The 16,708-nt window shown below is 44.5% G+C and overlaps 1 protein-coding gene across 1 annotated transcript; it reads right to left on the bottom strand.

Annotated features, from left to right (window-relative positions):
* Window positions 1–1,679: 1,679 nt before the first annotated feature.
* Window positions 1,680–14,122, bottom strand: map3k9 (mitogen-activated protein kinase kinase kinase 9). The gene is made up of 11 exons (XM_053434152.1): window positions 13,732–14,122; window positions 12,230–12,643; window positions 7,701–7,881; window positions 5,917–6,065; window positions 5,622–5,797; window positions 5,281–5,521; window positions 4,434–4,556; window positions 4,163–4,304; window positions 3,934–4,046; window positions 2,739–3,503; window positions 1,680–2,128 (listed from the first exon to the last, which is right to left on the bottom strand). Exons 1-11 carry the CDS (start codon window positions 14,120–14,122, stop codon window positions 1,680–1,682), a joined length of 3,144 nt encoding a protein of 1,047 aa, XP_053290127.1.
* Between the last annotated feature and the right edge of the window lie 2,586 nt (window positions 14,123–16,708).

The raw sequence follows: 16,708 nt of genomic DNA on the forward strand, positions 1-16,708 counted from the left end.
CAAAATGAAAACTGATGCAGAAGCCAGTTTCCATCCATTCATCTTAATAAAATACCCTTTCTATGACTCATTTGTCAATTCTTCTTTCGCTTGATCAACTATTGAGTAAGAAATACTCAACTTATTATCATGAACATTTCGTGAAACAATAGTTCAAAACCAGAAATCCAGTTTACTGTCAAATAAAGAAACGATAAGCAGCATATTCTCAAAATTGAGAATCTCACACTAAGGAATGTTTGGCATTTTTACTTCAAAATTATTTCCACAACTAATCGACTATTTTTGATCAATGAACAATCCATCCCTTCAGCTCTAGTTGTGTAGTTGGACTGACACTACTTGCACCCAAGTTAATTCAAAATTAACATAAACTGCAAATGTTCAAAACAATAAACAAAAAAACATTCATGAATAACATTAACAAGTGTCATAAATAAAGGCAAATAAAATCAAATATAAAAACAAACCATCAGATAAATTAACCAATAAATACAATTAAATAAATAAATCAATACAAATAATCAGTAATGAAGTTTCACATGCCACCAGGGCCTGTTTCACCCGCGTGCCATTCAACACTCATGCAGTTTGTCGTTGACATAACTTAAAACACACTTTTCAACCCTCATCTGACAATTTACAGAGTTACAAATACAAAAGCTCCCTTTGTTCCCCGTTATGGAGAGACGTTTCTCAACTGGCGGCTCGGGGCCCCGAACGAGCTCCTCTGGCGGGGCCACAAATGAATTAATGAGTTCTTTAATATACTGATCTATTGCGACGCCCTCAGTACAATTCAAACTCAAGCTTTAGAGACATTCCTTCTTTTTGATGACAGGTGCTCGGTACAAAACAGGGATTCATCGGCTCCGAGCACAGAAGGTCCAGATTCAAACCCAATCACATGGTGCCTTTACAGACAAATAATCAGAGACAGTGTTTTTCTTTTTGGAAAAAAAAACAAAAACCCTGAAGCTTTACATTCATGATGCTTCTCCCAAAAGTGCACTTGAGTAAATGCACAATCTTCAACGCAAGTTCAAAATTAAGAAGAGTATGTAAAGCTTTGTGAAACTGTCGATGTCATTCTGCTATGAAGACATTTGACTGATATTCCCAAAGAGAAAAAAAATCCTTGAATGACAAATGACAAGGTGAAGAAAATTATTATTTTTTATCCTTCTGATGCATTAACAGCCAGACCTGCGTCAAATCATTTTCGGCAATTAGCACGAGGGCCATTTAAAGGGGGAACATGTTAGGATTAGTTGTAATATTATCAGAATAAAGTCCTAATAACACGAGAATAAAGTCTGAATATAACATGAATAAAGTTATAATATTATGAGAATAAAGTCGTCATATTAAGCTTCGTGTCATTTTAGAGGCGGTGGCATCTGAAGATCATTTTATTACAACAATTATCTCATAATATTACGAAATTATTCTTAAATAAGTTTTTTTCTTTCTTCAAATACTCTGTCGTATTTTCAAATGCCACATTAGTAAAACAACAAAAGTCTGAAAATAAAATGGAGAAAGGTGAGGCCCCCCCCCCCCCCCCCCACACCCTTTAGTACCAGTTAAAGCTAAAAACTGTCTCCATTGACCTGTAACAAACCAAAGGCAAAGGCAGCCCTCTGCTTGTGTTGGACCAGTGAGAGGTTGGTGCTGAGCTAGGACCAGAATCCAGGTCTGTGGCCATAAGGTGAGTCTTTGGGAAAGCTGATCTCCGGTTTGCAGAGTGGGACGGTTCCGTCCCGGTACTGTCCCTCGTCCTGCCGGTCCAGCAGGTTAACGTTCTTGCGAGAGGAGAAGGGCGTCGGGGCGTCTAACGGGGTGGGCAGCACAGCCGGGTCTCTCCCAAACTCGACCGTGGGGGGAGTCTCCGTGCTTGAGGTGTGGGCGGGGGATTCACCGCTCCCCAGGTTTTGTCCATTTCCCCTGGGTCTCCCCTCCGGCCAGAACACGTCAGAGCGCACCCGGGGCGAAGGCCGAGGCCGAGCCACAAAGTCCAGGGTTTTGGGGCGTTCAGGAGCACAGCGGCGACGAGGCGTCGGGGGGAACACAAGGTTTGGATCAGGGAGTCGGGGGACCTCATCATCCTTTAGACCTCTGAATCCACCTGGTGCAGAGAGAAGAAAGGGAAAACATAAACAGATATCTATACTTTGACTGAGGTTCTCTAAAGATGCTTTCAGACATGCACTGGAGTCCAGACATTTTCAAAATGTCCGAGTCAGTTGCTCCCAACTTTTTATGGAACTTTTCTTGCCAGCCCGCAAGTAAGATGTAAAAATATCTGAGTGAGCACATGTAAGATTACAGCAGTAAAATGGAGACTCCACAGCGAGCGGCCGGGTGTGTCCAAGATGTTTCTAGCAGGATCCGGAACCAGATGTGTAACTGAAATAACACAAATATCTCAAGAGGAGCCATAGGCATAGAGAGGATGCTGACGAAGAGGTCAACTGGGAAAGCAGTACCGATGCAGTAAACAGAAGTACATGATTTCTGCAGTGGAATCTATACGTTATGTCCTCTCAAGCACCTCACAATGAGTCAGAGGGTCACGAAAGCCCATTCATTATCTGGGGAACACAAATGTCTGCACAACAATCACGACTATCTATCCGGTAGTTCCTGAGGTACTTCAGTCTAGACCATTGTTCCTATTCCAATGATTGGATTATGGATCCACTGGAATATGGATTAGAGGAGACATGAGACCTTACCTGTGTTCTGTAAAGCAGATCTTTCTGGCAAAGGTTCCAGATTATTGGGGGGGCAGCTTTTCTTGATGGCTCCGTCTGATGGTGTTCGACGAAGACTCCGCGTGGAGGTCGGGGGACAGGGGACGTGTGTGGGTGTCAGAGACTGTCGGGGGTTCCGCTTGAAGCTCTCCAGGTGGGTGTTGACCAGAGGGTTCACCGGGTTTCGAATGGCTGGGTGTTGCAGGATGAAAGACGGTTGTGGGGGGGGTGAGGCAGGGCGGCCGACCAACACGTCCTCACTGTCAGAGCGCAGCAGTGAGCGGGTGGAGTTGCAGTCGGACACTGATGATAAGGACAGCAGTGTGTAAGAGGAGGGTAAGCCTCGCTCGGGTAGCGAGGGCGCCGAGGGCTTCAGCGGGCTCTCCCGCCTGAACAGTCTGCGAGTGGGGGGGCTGGTGCTTCGCCGCTGGCCCCCTGTTCTGTGGAAGAAGCCCTCCCACCGGGGTTTGATGCTCTCCTCCGGTTGGGCCAGAGTCAACAGGTTGCAGCCCAGTCCGACAGCTGCCAGGAAAGCTCCACAGCCCAGCAGCACCAGCTCGGAGCGCCGGCCCCCCCCCTGGCTCCTCCTGCACGGCGGCGTTCCTGGCACCTGGCCACTGGGGAGGTACTCGTCCCCCTCGCTCTCAGCCGGAGCAGCTGAGTGGGCGTCCTTCTGGAAGGGGATGCAGAGGTAGGACTGACCGGGGGCGGCTCCCGGCTCAGTGGAGAAGCAGCAGTCTTCGTTTTCTGGAAAACAGGATCAGTCACGTGTTAAAGCTCGGGTTGGTAATCGTGGGAAAAGATAACGAGAGCCGAGAACTGGTACATCCACCCCCCCTCGTCAAAGCTACGCCCCAATAATAATAATGAATGGGTGTTGCTTCTATACTGCTTCTGTAAATAACCTTCATGCTGTGTGTGTGTAGCGTTTGTGTGTGCATTATTGTGCGTGTGTGCGTGGGGCCTAAAGTGACAACTCCATTCCTCCACGTTTGCTTTGCTGACTGAGCTCGATCCCTCTACAGCTGCAAACATCTGTGAGTTTCCCAGGTCAGCCACAAAGAGCCATGTGGGGAAAGAGGAGTCTGACTCACACACATTTCATTTCCCGCATGTTCCAGAGTCAGTTTGACACTTTCTTCTAACCTTGAGCCTTTTTATACTTTTTCGTGCTTACCCATCTCCACAAGGCTCGGCACTCCGGGCACCGCTGGACTGTGTCTGGGGGATCTGCGGAGGTTTGGGGCGCTGCAGGACCGCTGCCTGCTGCACTCATAGGGAGGCTTCACACTGTCGGGACAGAATGAGAATATCAACAAAAAGACGAGCGGTACTTTTTCTAGACTATGAACAAACCAAGAGGAGAGTTTTTTTTGAGTTGGTTAATATCTCTCCAGTCCTTTCACCTGGCGTCGGCGCTGTGCTCCCTGTATGGGCCACACCCACGGGACCTGCCCGTCTTCCTGGAGCCCTTCCTCTCACCCTCCTCATCCTCCTGCTGGAGCCCTGTGTTGCGACCCCAGCCGACACACCCCTCTCTTGGAGTGACTGCAAAACAAGAATGTAAAACTCAGGTTATTTAGACGTCCTTGGAGAATACACAGATTCTGTGCTCGCTGGTTTTAATGATTAATACAAATTTAAAGTTTAAATAAAAAAGATGAAAATGGTTCCTACGCTGGATGGCTCTCAGGCGGGGGAGCATGGGCGGACTGGTCGGGGGGCTGGAAGCGCTGCTGAGGGAACTCTTCTGCCGATCGTGGGAGGGAGAGGCCTGCACGGTGATTTTGTGCTGAAAATCTACAAACAAACAAACAAACAATAGACTAAATGTAACGTTTAAGTAAATTAAAGTGCATAGTATATCATTTACAATATTATAGAGGGATCCTTTCTGATTATGCAGATTTCTCCATTTCTGGGAAGTCATAGCATCTCATTTCAGATAATAATGTAGATTCAAATAACACCTGCTCATAAACAGACCTCTCACATTGTTTTTTATTTTCCTTATTTACAAAGGAAAACACAAGTTAATCAACATTACTGTAAATGTTCCAGTGTTTCAGCCGGACAGCAGATTTCCAAGTGCAGTTGAACTTTCCAAACTCAATCAATTTCAATCTGTCATTGACTAACTGCCAGAATTCACACCATAGTTACTTTTAAATTATAATTTTACACTAGTGAGGTACCTCAACAGGCTAAAGTCTAAATCTAACTAAAGTGTTGGGTTGAGTAGGTACTTGACCAAATCAGACATGTCCTTCAGAGCTTGGAGACAATAACAAGCCCAAATATCACGATGGTTGTGGATCATTTTATTGACAAACAATATTAAGCTTGGATATAAAACATCTCTTAAAAAAAAGCTTGAAAACAACAATATCTGCTCTAATTTCATGCCAAGACAACATTTGATCTAAACTCCAGGTAACTTGTTTTCTATCACAATATCCCGGCTCTACCTTTGACTCCATTTGAGAACATGAGTATCTCTATTGACATTCTGTGTTTGCAGTACCTGAGGGTAAGCTGATCCTGTTCCCATCCTTGAGTTTAAGGCGGTTGCGGCGGAACTTGCCCTGCCTGCTCTCCACGTGAGGCTTTTCCTGGTAGAGCTGGTGAATGATGATGTTGAGCTCTCGCTCCAGGATGTGGATCTCCCGCTCGGCCAGCTCCTGCTCGCGCCTCCTCAGCGCCTCCTCCTGGCACTTCTGCTGCAGCGCCGCTTGGGTCAGCTCCTCTTCCCAGGATCGCAGCTCCTGAGGAAACGAGGTGAAGAGGTGACGGATGAAAAAAACATTGAAAAACACCTGCATTCAATAAACCTTCAAGAAGCCTGAGGTTGAATCCGATCTTTACCTTTTCCTTAGTCCTCAGTTCATCGAACATTTCCTGGATCTCCAGTTTCCAGTCGTCCTGCAGAGAGTGGAAAGACTCTTCTGGCATCTCAAAGAAGCCCGACTCCTCGATGGCCGTCAGATGGTCCAACACGGACGTGAACTGTGGCCGGCAGTGAGAGTCTGAGCTCCAGCAGTCTGCAGCAGACGATAGATAACCAACTCAAGCACAAATTACGTTTTCAGTATTTTCTTAGGTTAATGGACGTTGGCCTTTATTTATATCATATTCTTCTATTAATGTTGTCCTGTCTTACCCTCCATGAGACGGGCAAAGGGCTCAGGACAAGTAGAAGGAATGGGCAAAGCCAGTTTGTTCATTGCCACGCCGTACGCCACCGCCAGGCCGTCGATACCCCGAAAAGGAACTTCTCCAGTCAGCAGCTCCCACAACAGCACGCCGTAACTTTACAGCCACAAAGAGGGAAAGAAAAAACTAAAGAGATTCAGATAAACGATAATAAACCTCCATATTGGATACAGGTCTTCAAACGATCTGATGCTAATGTCCTCCCGAGATAAGGAGCTCCATGTAAGTGCAATCTCACGTTCGTGCTTTACATCTATCAATGTGTTATAAAGAGAATTGTGTGCATGAATATATGAATGTCAAGCAAGACTGTGAATGTTCAGCAAATCAACTGAATTTGATTAAAGTTCAAAAAAGGGATTAGAACGACTCTGTTTTTCATTACATTCATATAAACATCAAGGTGAGGGAGAAAAGGTCAAAGCAGCCGCTGACAGATTTATGACTAACGCCAAAACCACAGTGATGAGCTGCAGGAGATGACGAGGAAATCACAGGCCAGGGATGAATGTCACAGATTCTGTCTGTACATCAGAAACAATCATGAGATTACAGACCTGGATCACATGACACTTGAAATAAAACTTTACTGGTGAAATTAAGAATTATTTAAAACATGTTTTGGATTCCTGAAGTCACGACACAGGGTTTACTCTGATGTAGAAGCAATGAGTAGGGAAGTAATCCCCCCCTCCCCCCCCCCTCCCTGGATGACGTTGACCTTTCTACCATGACTGGTTTGTTGCCTGCTGCCGTCTCTTGGCTCTTTAATCCTGTTTTACGCAGCAGCTCGTGAAAGGAAACATGACACACGGCATTAAAACAAGTGATTCATCACTGGAGTGTGAAACTCAGGAAATTTACTACACATCTACATTAGATATTCGTTTAAGCAACTTAATTATTACTTTTATGGCCTTAGAAATTCTTAATATTAGGATGTGAGGTTCATACGCACACTAAAAGCCATTTGGCTCCAGAGTTCTTAACTTGTCTAAAGCATGTTTAACCTACAATTAGGGCTGAAATCAACAGTTATTTACATCTCTGAAAATTATTCTCTCTAATTTAGTCTTCAAATGTAAACCTAGCAAGACCCAACGACATCCTGCTTGATTCAAGGGGAGAAAATGAAAAACCGAAAAGTTTCACATTTGAGAAGCTAAATAAATCAATGTTTTGCTTGAGGAGTAATAAATGAAATGACACAAAATTTGAATTAATTAGACATTTTTCTCTGTGAGTCTTTTGCACGAACTTGTACAATTACATTTTGTGATATTGTTCAGTTTGCCATATTCTCACTCATATTCGTACATTTTTATAAGTTTTTACATACATGCTTTTTCAGCCCAGGCCCAGGAGTGTGCTGTCTTGAATTCATTGGATATATTGCATGAGAGTGTGACAAATAAAATCTCTGAATATTAATGAAATCATTTAAATATACTGTAATGCATTAACATGAAATAAGTGTTGCATCTTTTAGATAAAGATCAGACACATAACATCCCATGATAACTTTTCCTGCTTCTCGAGTGCATCAATGTTTAGTTTAGTCTATTCATGGTTAAAGTAACATTTATCCTTCTCTAATCGTTTTACTGATCTCATGAAAACATAACATTCTGTCCTTTCCTGTGTCTTCTGAATGAACTGCTTCTCTCTTGTTGTTTCAGAGCAGCTCTACAACCTGCTGCAGTTCATCTTAAACCCGCTCCCTCTGCCCACCTCCACACGTCGCTACCCTTGGAGAAGGTGGACGAGCGGATGACTTCGGGAGCCATCCAGGCGTAGGTGCCTGCGGCGCTCATCTTGGTGGTGCGGTGCCACTCTCGAGCCAGGCCGAAGTCTGTGATCTTCAGGGTCTTGTTGCTGAGGTCTTCCATCTCGACCCGCTCGAGGATCAGGACTGGAGGAGGGGGGGCGGGGGTTCAGTGGGAGGATGAGGATGAGGAGGAGGTTGGAGGATGTGAGGGGAATTCGTGCAAATTGACGGGAGGGATTCAAATGATCATTACCGGGATTGAAATGTTGGGAAAGGCACGCCATGTGGAAACGCAAAAAAAAAAGAAAACCAAAACGGACAGATGGTGGATGAGGACAACAGGGGGGGTGCGGTTGGTGGGAGGCCGTGATGAAAGGATGAAAGGACACAAGCAGAGGAGAGGGAAAGAGAGAACAAACAGAGAAACCAAGAAACAGTGAGCCACCCAGATGAAAAACACACCCACACCTTGATCGATGCTAATGATCTCACTGCGTATAGTCACAACACAACATCTCATGCTCCAGCTGAACTACAGGAAAAAGCCTGTTTGCTCCAACAGGCTCTAAAACCAGCACTTTCCCAACACCGAGCAGCCGAGCAAGCTTCCTCCCGACCACATGTTCTCTCTCTCCCCCGTTCGGCTCCACCCTGCCAGGCTGTGCCCAGGGGCGAGGGAGAGTCTGCCGGCTGCGGTGCACATCAAGCGCCCCCTTCATCTGCTAAGGCTCCGATGCCACTGAGGCACTTTCCTAAAGCAGCTGAAACATGCAACTGAAGTAAAATCCTGCCACTGAGAAGGTGCAACATGAAGCAAACGCAGCCACCACCCCCCCCCCCTCCCCCCCGAGACCGATCATGCTCCAAATGTATGCACTCACTGTAATGTACAGCGCTTTAGATAAGAGCTTCTGCTAATGCCGTGTTCTGTGTGAGACTGTTGAGAGGGTGAAGGTGAACATTTCTTCATGACTCAAGCGAAAAAACGGGAGTAACTGAGTGGAACTGATAAAACTGAGAGAGAGAGAGAGAGAGAGAGAGAGAGAGAGAGAGAGAGAGAATTGCATGGTTGCTTCTTTAACAGTTTTTCCATTTTGTCAGCGAAGACGTTGAAGATCCTACAAATAGAGTTTGATGCCAAAACAGATCTATACCAGAGAAAATGCCAGTGATCATTAAAATATAACCAAGCTGTTATATGGATTCTAACATCCTTCTAATGACAACACTAACACACTAATTGGTTTCCATGTTCCCAGTAAGTAGTATGGGACATAAACATTTCATGTCTAACCAAACTGCATCAGTTATGAAGGTAGTTTTATATTGTATATCTATATATATGTATTTATTTCTTCAGCTGTCGGCGTTGGAAAGGTTCACTGTAATTTCAGAGATTCTATGGACGATTAAATTGAACTTTTTAAGTAAATTCTAATCTGAGAAGGAAAAGTTAAGCAGCCACCAAAGTTATAACAATTCATTATGAGGGCGACACAAATGTCTGTATTTGGTTTCATGGCCATACGCCGAATAAATGTCAAGATATTTGACTAAAGAAAAAATAACGATGTGCTAAAGAAAACATCAGGAGATCCGCAGTATTCATCCTCTGGAGACCATGAATAGAATTTCATGTTAATCCAGAACTGTGACACTGGACTAACTGAAAATGAAACCAGCCTTGCTTATGAGCCTTCGAGATAAAAAACAGATGCAAAACATGAATTTTGACTTTCATGTATTTTTATAAAACTGCCACCATCCCCTCCGCTGCCACAGTGTTGCGTCACAGGGTGGAGTCTGAGTGGAACCCACATCCTCCTCTTCCTCACAGCAGCAGTGAGTCATGAGCAGCGTTTTATAACCCCTGATTAGACCAGAGTTTCTCAGGAGCTGGCTCGAGACCCCTGCTTGATCTTAAATTTGGCTTGTGGGAGATTTTTTAAAGGTTATATATGTGATATTCACTGTCACTAGATGTTGAACTACCACCAGACAACACACAACCAGAGGCACAACTGAACAAACTGAGTTCCACAGAATGTATATACAGATGGACCACGTGTCTCCACTTCCTCCCACTATCCAAGAATGAAGCTGAAATATCACAAACACAAACGCTGCCATCTTGTGCCCGATGACATCATTTTGGAGTCTATGCGGTATGGTGATCGGGGTGACCACCAGGGAGCGATCAAGATGCTGTGGCTTCACTTTTTGGAAGCTGTCATGTTGTCCATCTTTTTAGCTGCCATGCAATCCTCTATAAACAGCATGTGAAGACTTCGAGTGATAGAAGAAACCAGTCGGACTCTAAGCAGCGTAGGACCGAGTGAAAGCGGAGTCTTGGCCGTGATATCTGCCGTCTACACCAGAACCCTCAAACTATTGGCTGTTGCCACCAAAGGCTGATTTGTGGTCAGACAACAGCCAATGGGCTCTGAGATGTGGGCGTGTGTTCCTGCCGGGTCAACGCCTCAAGAGGAAGACAGTGTAGTCTGTACTGTGTATATACTTTTTATTTATTTGTTTTTATTTATTTATTCATATCTTTCTAGAGTTTTTAATTTGTCTGGTATCTTTATTCTGCAATTATTTTTTTCTCTCCTAATGGGATCTTCAAACAGAACCTTATTGTATTGAACTGGTGCAGTGACAATAAAGTTATCTTATCTTATCTTATCTTATCTTATCTTATCTTATCTTATTTTAGTGTGAGACAGCTCCACGCTTGGCTAGCATTGTTACCGTGGCTATGCTGTGCTGTGTGTGGCCCATAGATTGCATGAAATAGCATCAAGGTAGGGAGGTAATGTGTGGTTGTGTGTGTGTGTGTGTGTGTGTGTGTGTGTGTGTGTGTGTGTGTGTGTGTGTGTGTGTGCTCTGAAAGGTGTCACACTGGGGACAAGAGGTAAAAACGTGCATGTCCCCTCATGAGTTATGTTTATCACTGCCCGATCAGCACTGACAAACTGTTTACAACTTCCTAAAACATCTAAACATGGTGTCACAGACGAGGGAGGAGAGAAGAACTGTGGATTGAGCACTTTCAGGGTGAACACAGGCCGGCTGCACCGTCCTGTCTCCTCCTCTGCTGTGAAGAGGAGCTGGGTTTTCCCCACAGAGCCCCGGATGGCAACTAGTTACACCGACTTAACACTTTAAAGCAGCCTATTGGAAATCAAGAGCCTGAGCTGATCACCAGAGAATGGGCCAATGGCAGGAGAGGAGCGGGCTGTATGTATTGGCGGAGCCTCCACCAGAGAGGCTGGGGCAGAGCGCTGGGCAAATCCTCAGTAATAGGCTTGGGATTTAGGGGATCCAGTTGGGTAAAATGCAAGATTACAGCTGCTCCACAAACGCACACATAAACTCATTTTCCTTTCTGCTCTCATTTCTGAATCATATATTTGATGTGCACATCACAACTAGTCTAGCTTGGCCTGAATATGGTGTGATGTTATATTATAATATTTGATCATATAGTATAGATTACATGTTGAGGTTGCACCAAATTTTTTGACCAGGATGTATCTGTGAAATTTTGCAGTTTAGTACCAGAGAGAAAGTCATTTCTATTCCATATCAGGACATTACCGGCTTTAAAAACACACACCTCAACTAAATTAAACACAAAACCCGGTAAAATGTGGGGCTACAAATAACAATTATTATTATATTTGATTAATCAGGTTATAATTTACCTCATAATATCATAAGAAATAGTGAACAACTGCCAATTGCCAAGCAGGAAAAGCTGTTATCTTTCATCAGTAATAAATTGGTCAGCTAAAAGAAAATGAATTATCCATTATTGGTTTTTTTTCCGGTTTTAAGACATTTATATGTTCTACCTTCTTAAATGTGAGTCTTTTGCAGCTTTTCACTGTTTTCTATCGTTGCAAGTTGATCACCTTTGTCTTTAGGAAGTTCTGATAGTCTGTTATTATAGTTATTCTTTTAATCTATAATAATTTAATTTAATTTACATGCAGCTGTCTTTAGAATAATCACTCCAACGTACCACCAGCATCTTTAGCTGCTTTGGGTTTCCAATCAAAAACAATAACAAAAGACCGAAGGTGATGTTGTGAAGCAGCGCGGCATCATGGGAGTTGTCCTCTTCATCACTGTGCAGATGGAAAATCTAGCTGAGCGCATGTATTTAGGTTTAATTCACGATACCCAGCAAACGGCAAAGAATAACTATGATCCATCACAAGTGACCAGAACAATCAGTGGAAGGACAAAACAGTCGACTGGATAATTGGCTGATATCAGTGTGTTTGTCCTTCATCATACGTTGTTTGCTCAATGGAAACAAGATATATAATAAAGGTGATACATATTGTATCTTTAAAGTATAACTGGTTAGTTGACTCTGTTTGGCGTAAAATCAATTGATCACTTTGGTTGAGTTTCACAAAGCAAGTTACCACTGAGAGGAAGACCCACGTTACTTTAATGCTCCACAGAGACGGACTCTTACTGTTGCTGGACTTGAGGTCCCGGTGGATGATGGGGACAATGGCCTGGGTGTGGAGGTAGAGCATGCCCCGGGCGATCTGCACGGCCCAGTCCACCAGCGTGCAGGGAGGGATGCGTTTCCCCGCCAGGGCCCGGTTGAGGGGGCCCCCCCGGGCGAACTCCATGACCAGACACAGGTTGGGCTCAAGCAGACACACCCCCAGCAGCGCCATGATGTTGGGATGGTTGAGCATGGCGAAGAGCTTGGCCTCCTGACGCACGCTCTCCAGAGTTTGCTCCGCGTCCTCGTCGGGGTCCCGTCGCGCCGCCTTCACCGCCACCTCCTCGCCGCGCCACACCGCACGGTAGACCTTCCCGAAACCGCCCACGCCGATGATCTCCTCCAGGGTCAACTCTGAGAAATCGATCTCCAGGACTGAGGAGAGAAGAAGGAGAAGATTTAGAGCGACAGAGAACACAAAGCTGACATGTTTCTTATCTCTAAACACTTCTGGAGGTCGGGGTCAGGCCCTATCGACCGGCTGTGAATTCCCTGTGTGTTACCCATCAGCGGGGCAAGTGCTTGCTAACAAGAATCTCACAACCAGGTCATTCAGCTGAAGGATGCTAACTCACCCTGCTGCCTGAAATACAGAATTTGGTGGAACTATCTTCCCCTGCTTCTACTCACGAGTGGGCATCTGCCCTCAAATCCGGAAGAGGAGGTTTGAAGAAGCCGGGAAGGAAAAAAGACGACCATCCTTTCTGCTGAGTGTTTAAATCAAAGGTGAACACCATGTGGCTTTTCAAACTGTTCTCTCGTGGATTCCTAACAGTCTATTAAACCGACTGACCTTGATGAATATTTCAGGTGGGATGGTGTGTGAAAGTAGGCCACGCTGCTTCTGAAGGGATGGAGGCCGACACAGACGGTCCACCCAAAACAACCGGGTGTTAAATGCTGTGTGTGTGTGTCGCCTGTTTACGCTTCAATGCACATATAGGTTGCAAGAGGGTTGTTTCTGCAGATCATCCTTTTGGCACACAGCTCACGAAAAGCAATAAGTGCAGAGTGCTCTCACTCGGTCCTGGTTTCTGCTTACTGTACCTATCTGAGGCCCTGGCTGCACATTTAGCTGCAGGAGCCTTTTCTCTAGCAGCATTATCTCACATCTCTTTCTTTCCTGCTCCACCAGTTATCATGAAAATCAATGCACACCAAGCCAAAGCATGATTTCTGTTATATTTCATGGGGATCGTGCGTGCAGAACTTGCAGGTGTGTGCATGTGCAGATGTGCTAAACATGCATCCTGCTGCACATTGTAACCGGAGCAGCTGTTTGTTTGACAGGCGCTGGGATGAAGAGTGGTCCTGAAGCTGTGGGGACGCTGGGAGCCTGTTTCCAGGCCAACAGGGGAGCTCTGCATCTAGCGTGACACAGCAAAGGCGAGTGTGTGAGTCTGTGTGGCCTTAACAAAAGACTCCCTGCCGCTGTGTGAGTCCTCACATACTGGGATACTCACGGTGCAGAGGAGGCAGCGGGTACTGCTGCTCCGACGGGTCCCGGATCTCCTTCGGAATGCCGTTCCCTTTGCTCACGTAGTTGGACGGGAAGATGCCGACCCGGTCCGCTATCATCCCGGTCCACCAGCCCTCATCCCCGGACACCAGGGAGTCCTTGGACAGGAGCTCCACCAGGTCCCCTCTCCGCAGGCTGAGCTCGTCGTCCGCCGTCGCCTCATAGTCGAACACGGCCGTCCAGTAGCCCGGCGCGCCGCGTCCCGCACCCGGCGCGGCGCACACTCCATCCCGCGGGGTGGGCCAGCGAAACACATCCGCCTCTGCGTCTTCTGGCGAGGAACCGCGCGCATTGGGACTCAAACTATTGTCCACAGCGGGTTTGAAGACGTCCATGGACGCGATCCATAGGGGCGACCTGGATCACTGCAGGCGCATCCACCTGACGCGGCTCCGGGCGGCTCCGGGCGCCCTGCGTCTGCGCACAGCACACGCACACACCCGCACACAGCTAGGTATCAGCGGTTAATCCCGCACACAAACCCCGCAGGAAGCTGGAGGCGCAATCTTTCTGCAGCATCGTCTCAGACCTTCAGCTCCGGCTCGATCATCACGGTCCCGGGACGCAGCGTCTTTATTCTAAGCCAATTGTGCAGACGTGCGAGCGATCCCCGGCTTCCTATTGGTCCGCGGGCACGTCAGCAACGCCTCGTGTCCCGCCCTTCTCAACAGCGTCAAACGCTGGTCACCGGCTACACAACGTGAACACACACACACACACACACACACACACACACACACACACACACACACACACACACACACAGTCATGTCTCAATTGCCTTGCAATAATTTCTGAGAGACTAACCTTAAGTAAAGTTAGTACTTACCTCACTAACTTTAACCTCAACATAACAACCTAAACCAAAAACGATATCTAAACCTAAAATTCACCCCGCAACATGAGTTCACACACACACACACACACACATACACACACACACACACACACACACACACACACACACACACACACACACACAAACACAGGGAAGCCTTTATTTTCTTTAAATCTTCTCCTTAATTGAATTATAGAGCCCACCACCCTTCAGAAAACATAAACAAAGTAAATTATATGAAAATACTCAACTGAAGGTTTCATTTCATGCAAAAATCCATAAAATAAGACAAATTTAATTACAGCAAACGGTAAAAAAAACAACTGTCCACATAAACATTCAAATGAACAATTCCCTCTATTCCAGTGACATGATGAGAATGTGTGTGTGTGTGTGTGTGTGTGTGTGTAGTTTAAATAAACCAATAGCCTGTATGTTTAAAATAGAATTTCAAAAGATTCAGTGCATCTAGATTGAATTTTCACTTCGTTAAATTTCATTAAAAAGTAATAAAATAAAGGTGTACAGTCGTGTTGTGTTGTAAGACATCAGGAACAGACTGCAGGAGAGTTGTCTCATCTCAAACAGCAGAGAAGCAATAACAGAGCTTCACATGTTCAGCTCAGTTCACTTCCTGTCTGCATGTGGTGTTTGCATGGACACAGGCTGCTGGCTCCATGTCCTGCTGGTAAATAAATAAATGTAGGAGGGGATAAATAAATGATGCATTTTGGGAAGATGACAGACGAGATCATGTGAGGAAGAACATTTCTGCCAGGAAAAGGAAAAAAGACAAAGTAAAACTGCTCGTAGTAAATCGGTAAGTTTATATCAGTCAAATTACATCTTATTCAGTCAAAACAACAATCAACAAGTTAGATTTAAAAAGTACTTAAGAAATAGTGTGAATTATGAGATACATGTGGAAAATATGTAAAAAGTAAAGTAATAAATAAAAGAGAATACACAGCTAGTAGCTTAAATAATAAATTTGAAATTTGAGATGATCAAAATCTTGAAACTCTCTTTGATTGACATAGATCAAAACTATGAAATAACGTGAACAATTTACCAAAATGTTAATATTTTAGCTGACAATGTAAAAATCAGTTTTATTACTATTGTCATTGTCAACTTTTTTTGGGGATTTAGCAGAAATGATCCTCCAGTTTTATATGGGACCTCTGAGGGTTGGTTTTGCTTCTGTTTTGAGTTTTACGTTGAACACCTGAATATTAAACTCTCTTATTAGAAAAATGGCTTCAGTAAGAGGATTTTTTCTTAATTTCTCAAATAAAGACTTCATTGATTTTAGTGTGAAACAAAAAAAAAGAAAAGTGAGGAAGACGAGGAAGAAGGGCTGAAAAATACCCTTTGAAACAGAGTTAAACTTAAATGGAGCTTAAAATGCTCCTGTCTGAAGTTATGTCAGATTAAAGGATCATTGCCTCAGTTCTGTTTTTAATAATATATCAAATTGTATGTGGTTCTCTGCAGCCTGTATTTGGAAATCACACAAACATATACAACAGAAGAAATAAAGATGTGATATGATTTTGGCTGGTTTCACAGGAAAAAAGGAAAATTATTCCTTCACTTGTCTTTTGCGTCGGATGAAAACAGAAACATTTAAAACAGGAATCATATTTCTTTAGAATATTTACTCTTTAAAAAAAAAATCCTCACCTTGTGCTTTTTCACTGTAACATTTTAAAAGCATCAATATTCTGCTGCAGCTCTGCTGTTATGTGAAGCCCCTAATAAAACATCTCCGGGAGAGTTTCTTATTTTTGCCTTCAGGGGAAATGTCAGGGAAGTTATCACGACTGTATGTGGTCGAGCACAAGTCTGTTTACAAAATTCCTGAAATGTTAATCTGGTGTGATGATATTAACACAGATTCAGACACAGACTTGATTCCAGTTGGTGAAACCAGTTTATGAACCAGAAAGTTGCTTTTATTCCACACGGTAAAAGAAGAAAAAAACTGGGTTGTTTTCAAAACATCTGTCAGCTTTGGAAATTGGCTTTTTTTTATTATTATTATTATTTTTGACATCTCATTGCAGGCCAGGAAAAAAAA

Source organism: Pleuronectes platessa, chromosome 11 (genome assembly GCF_947347685.1).
Source record: "Pleuronectes platessa chromosome 11, fPlePla1.1, whole genome shotgun sequence".
NCBI classification, from domain to species: domain Eukaryota; kingdom Metazoa; phylum Chordata; class Actinopteri; order Pleuronectiformes; family Pleuronectidae; genus Pleuronectes; species Pleuronectes platessa.

What these genes read in the sequence shown, in the direction of transcription:
- map3k9 (XM_053434152.1), bottom strand. Translation starts at nt 14,122, where the DNA reads ATGGACGTCTTCAAACCCGCTGTGGACAATAGTTTGAGTCCCAATGCG. An exon ending in AAGGGTAGCGACGTGTGGAG is followed by an intron (nt 6,066 to 7,700) that starts GTGGGCAGAGGG and finishes GTGGCTGTAAAG; the next exon opens with TTACGGCGTGCTGTTGTGGG. An exon ending in AACTGAGGACTAAGGAAAAG is followed by an intron (nt 5,522 to 5,621) that starts GTAAAGATCGGA and finishes TCGTTTCCTCAG; the next exon opens with GAGCTGCGATCCTGGGAAGA.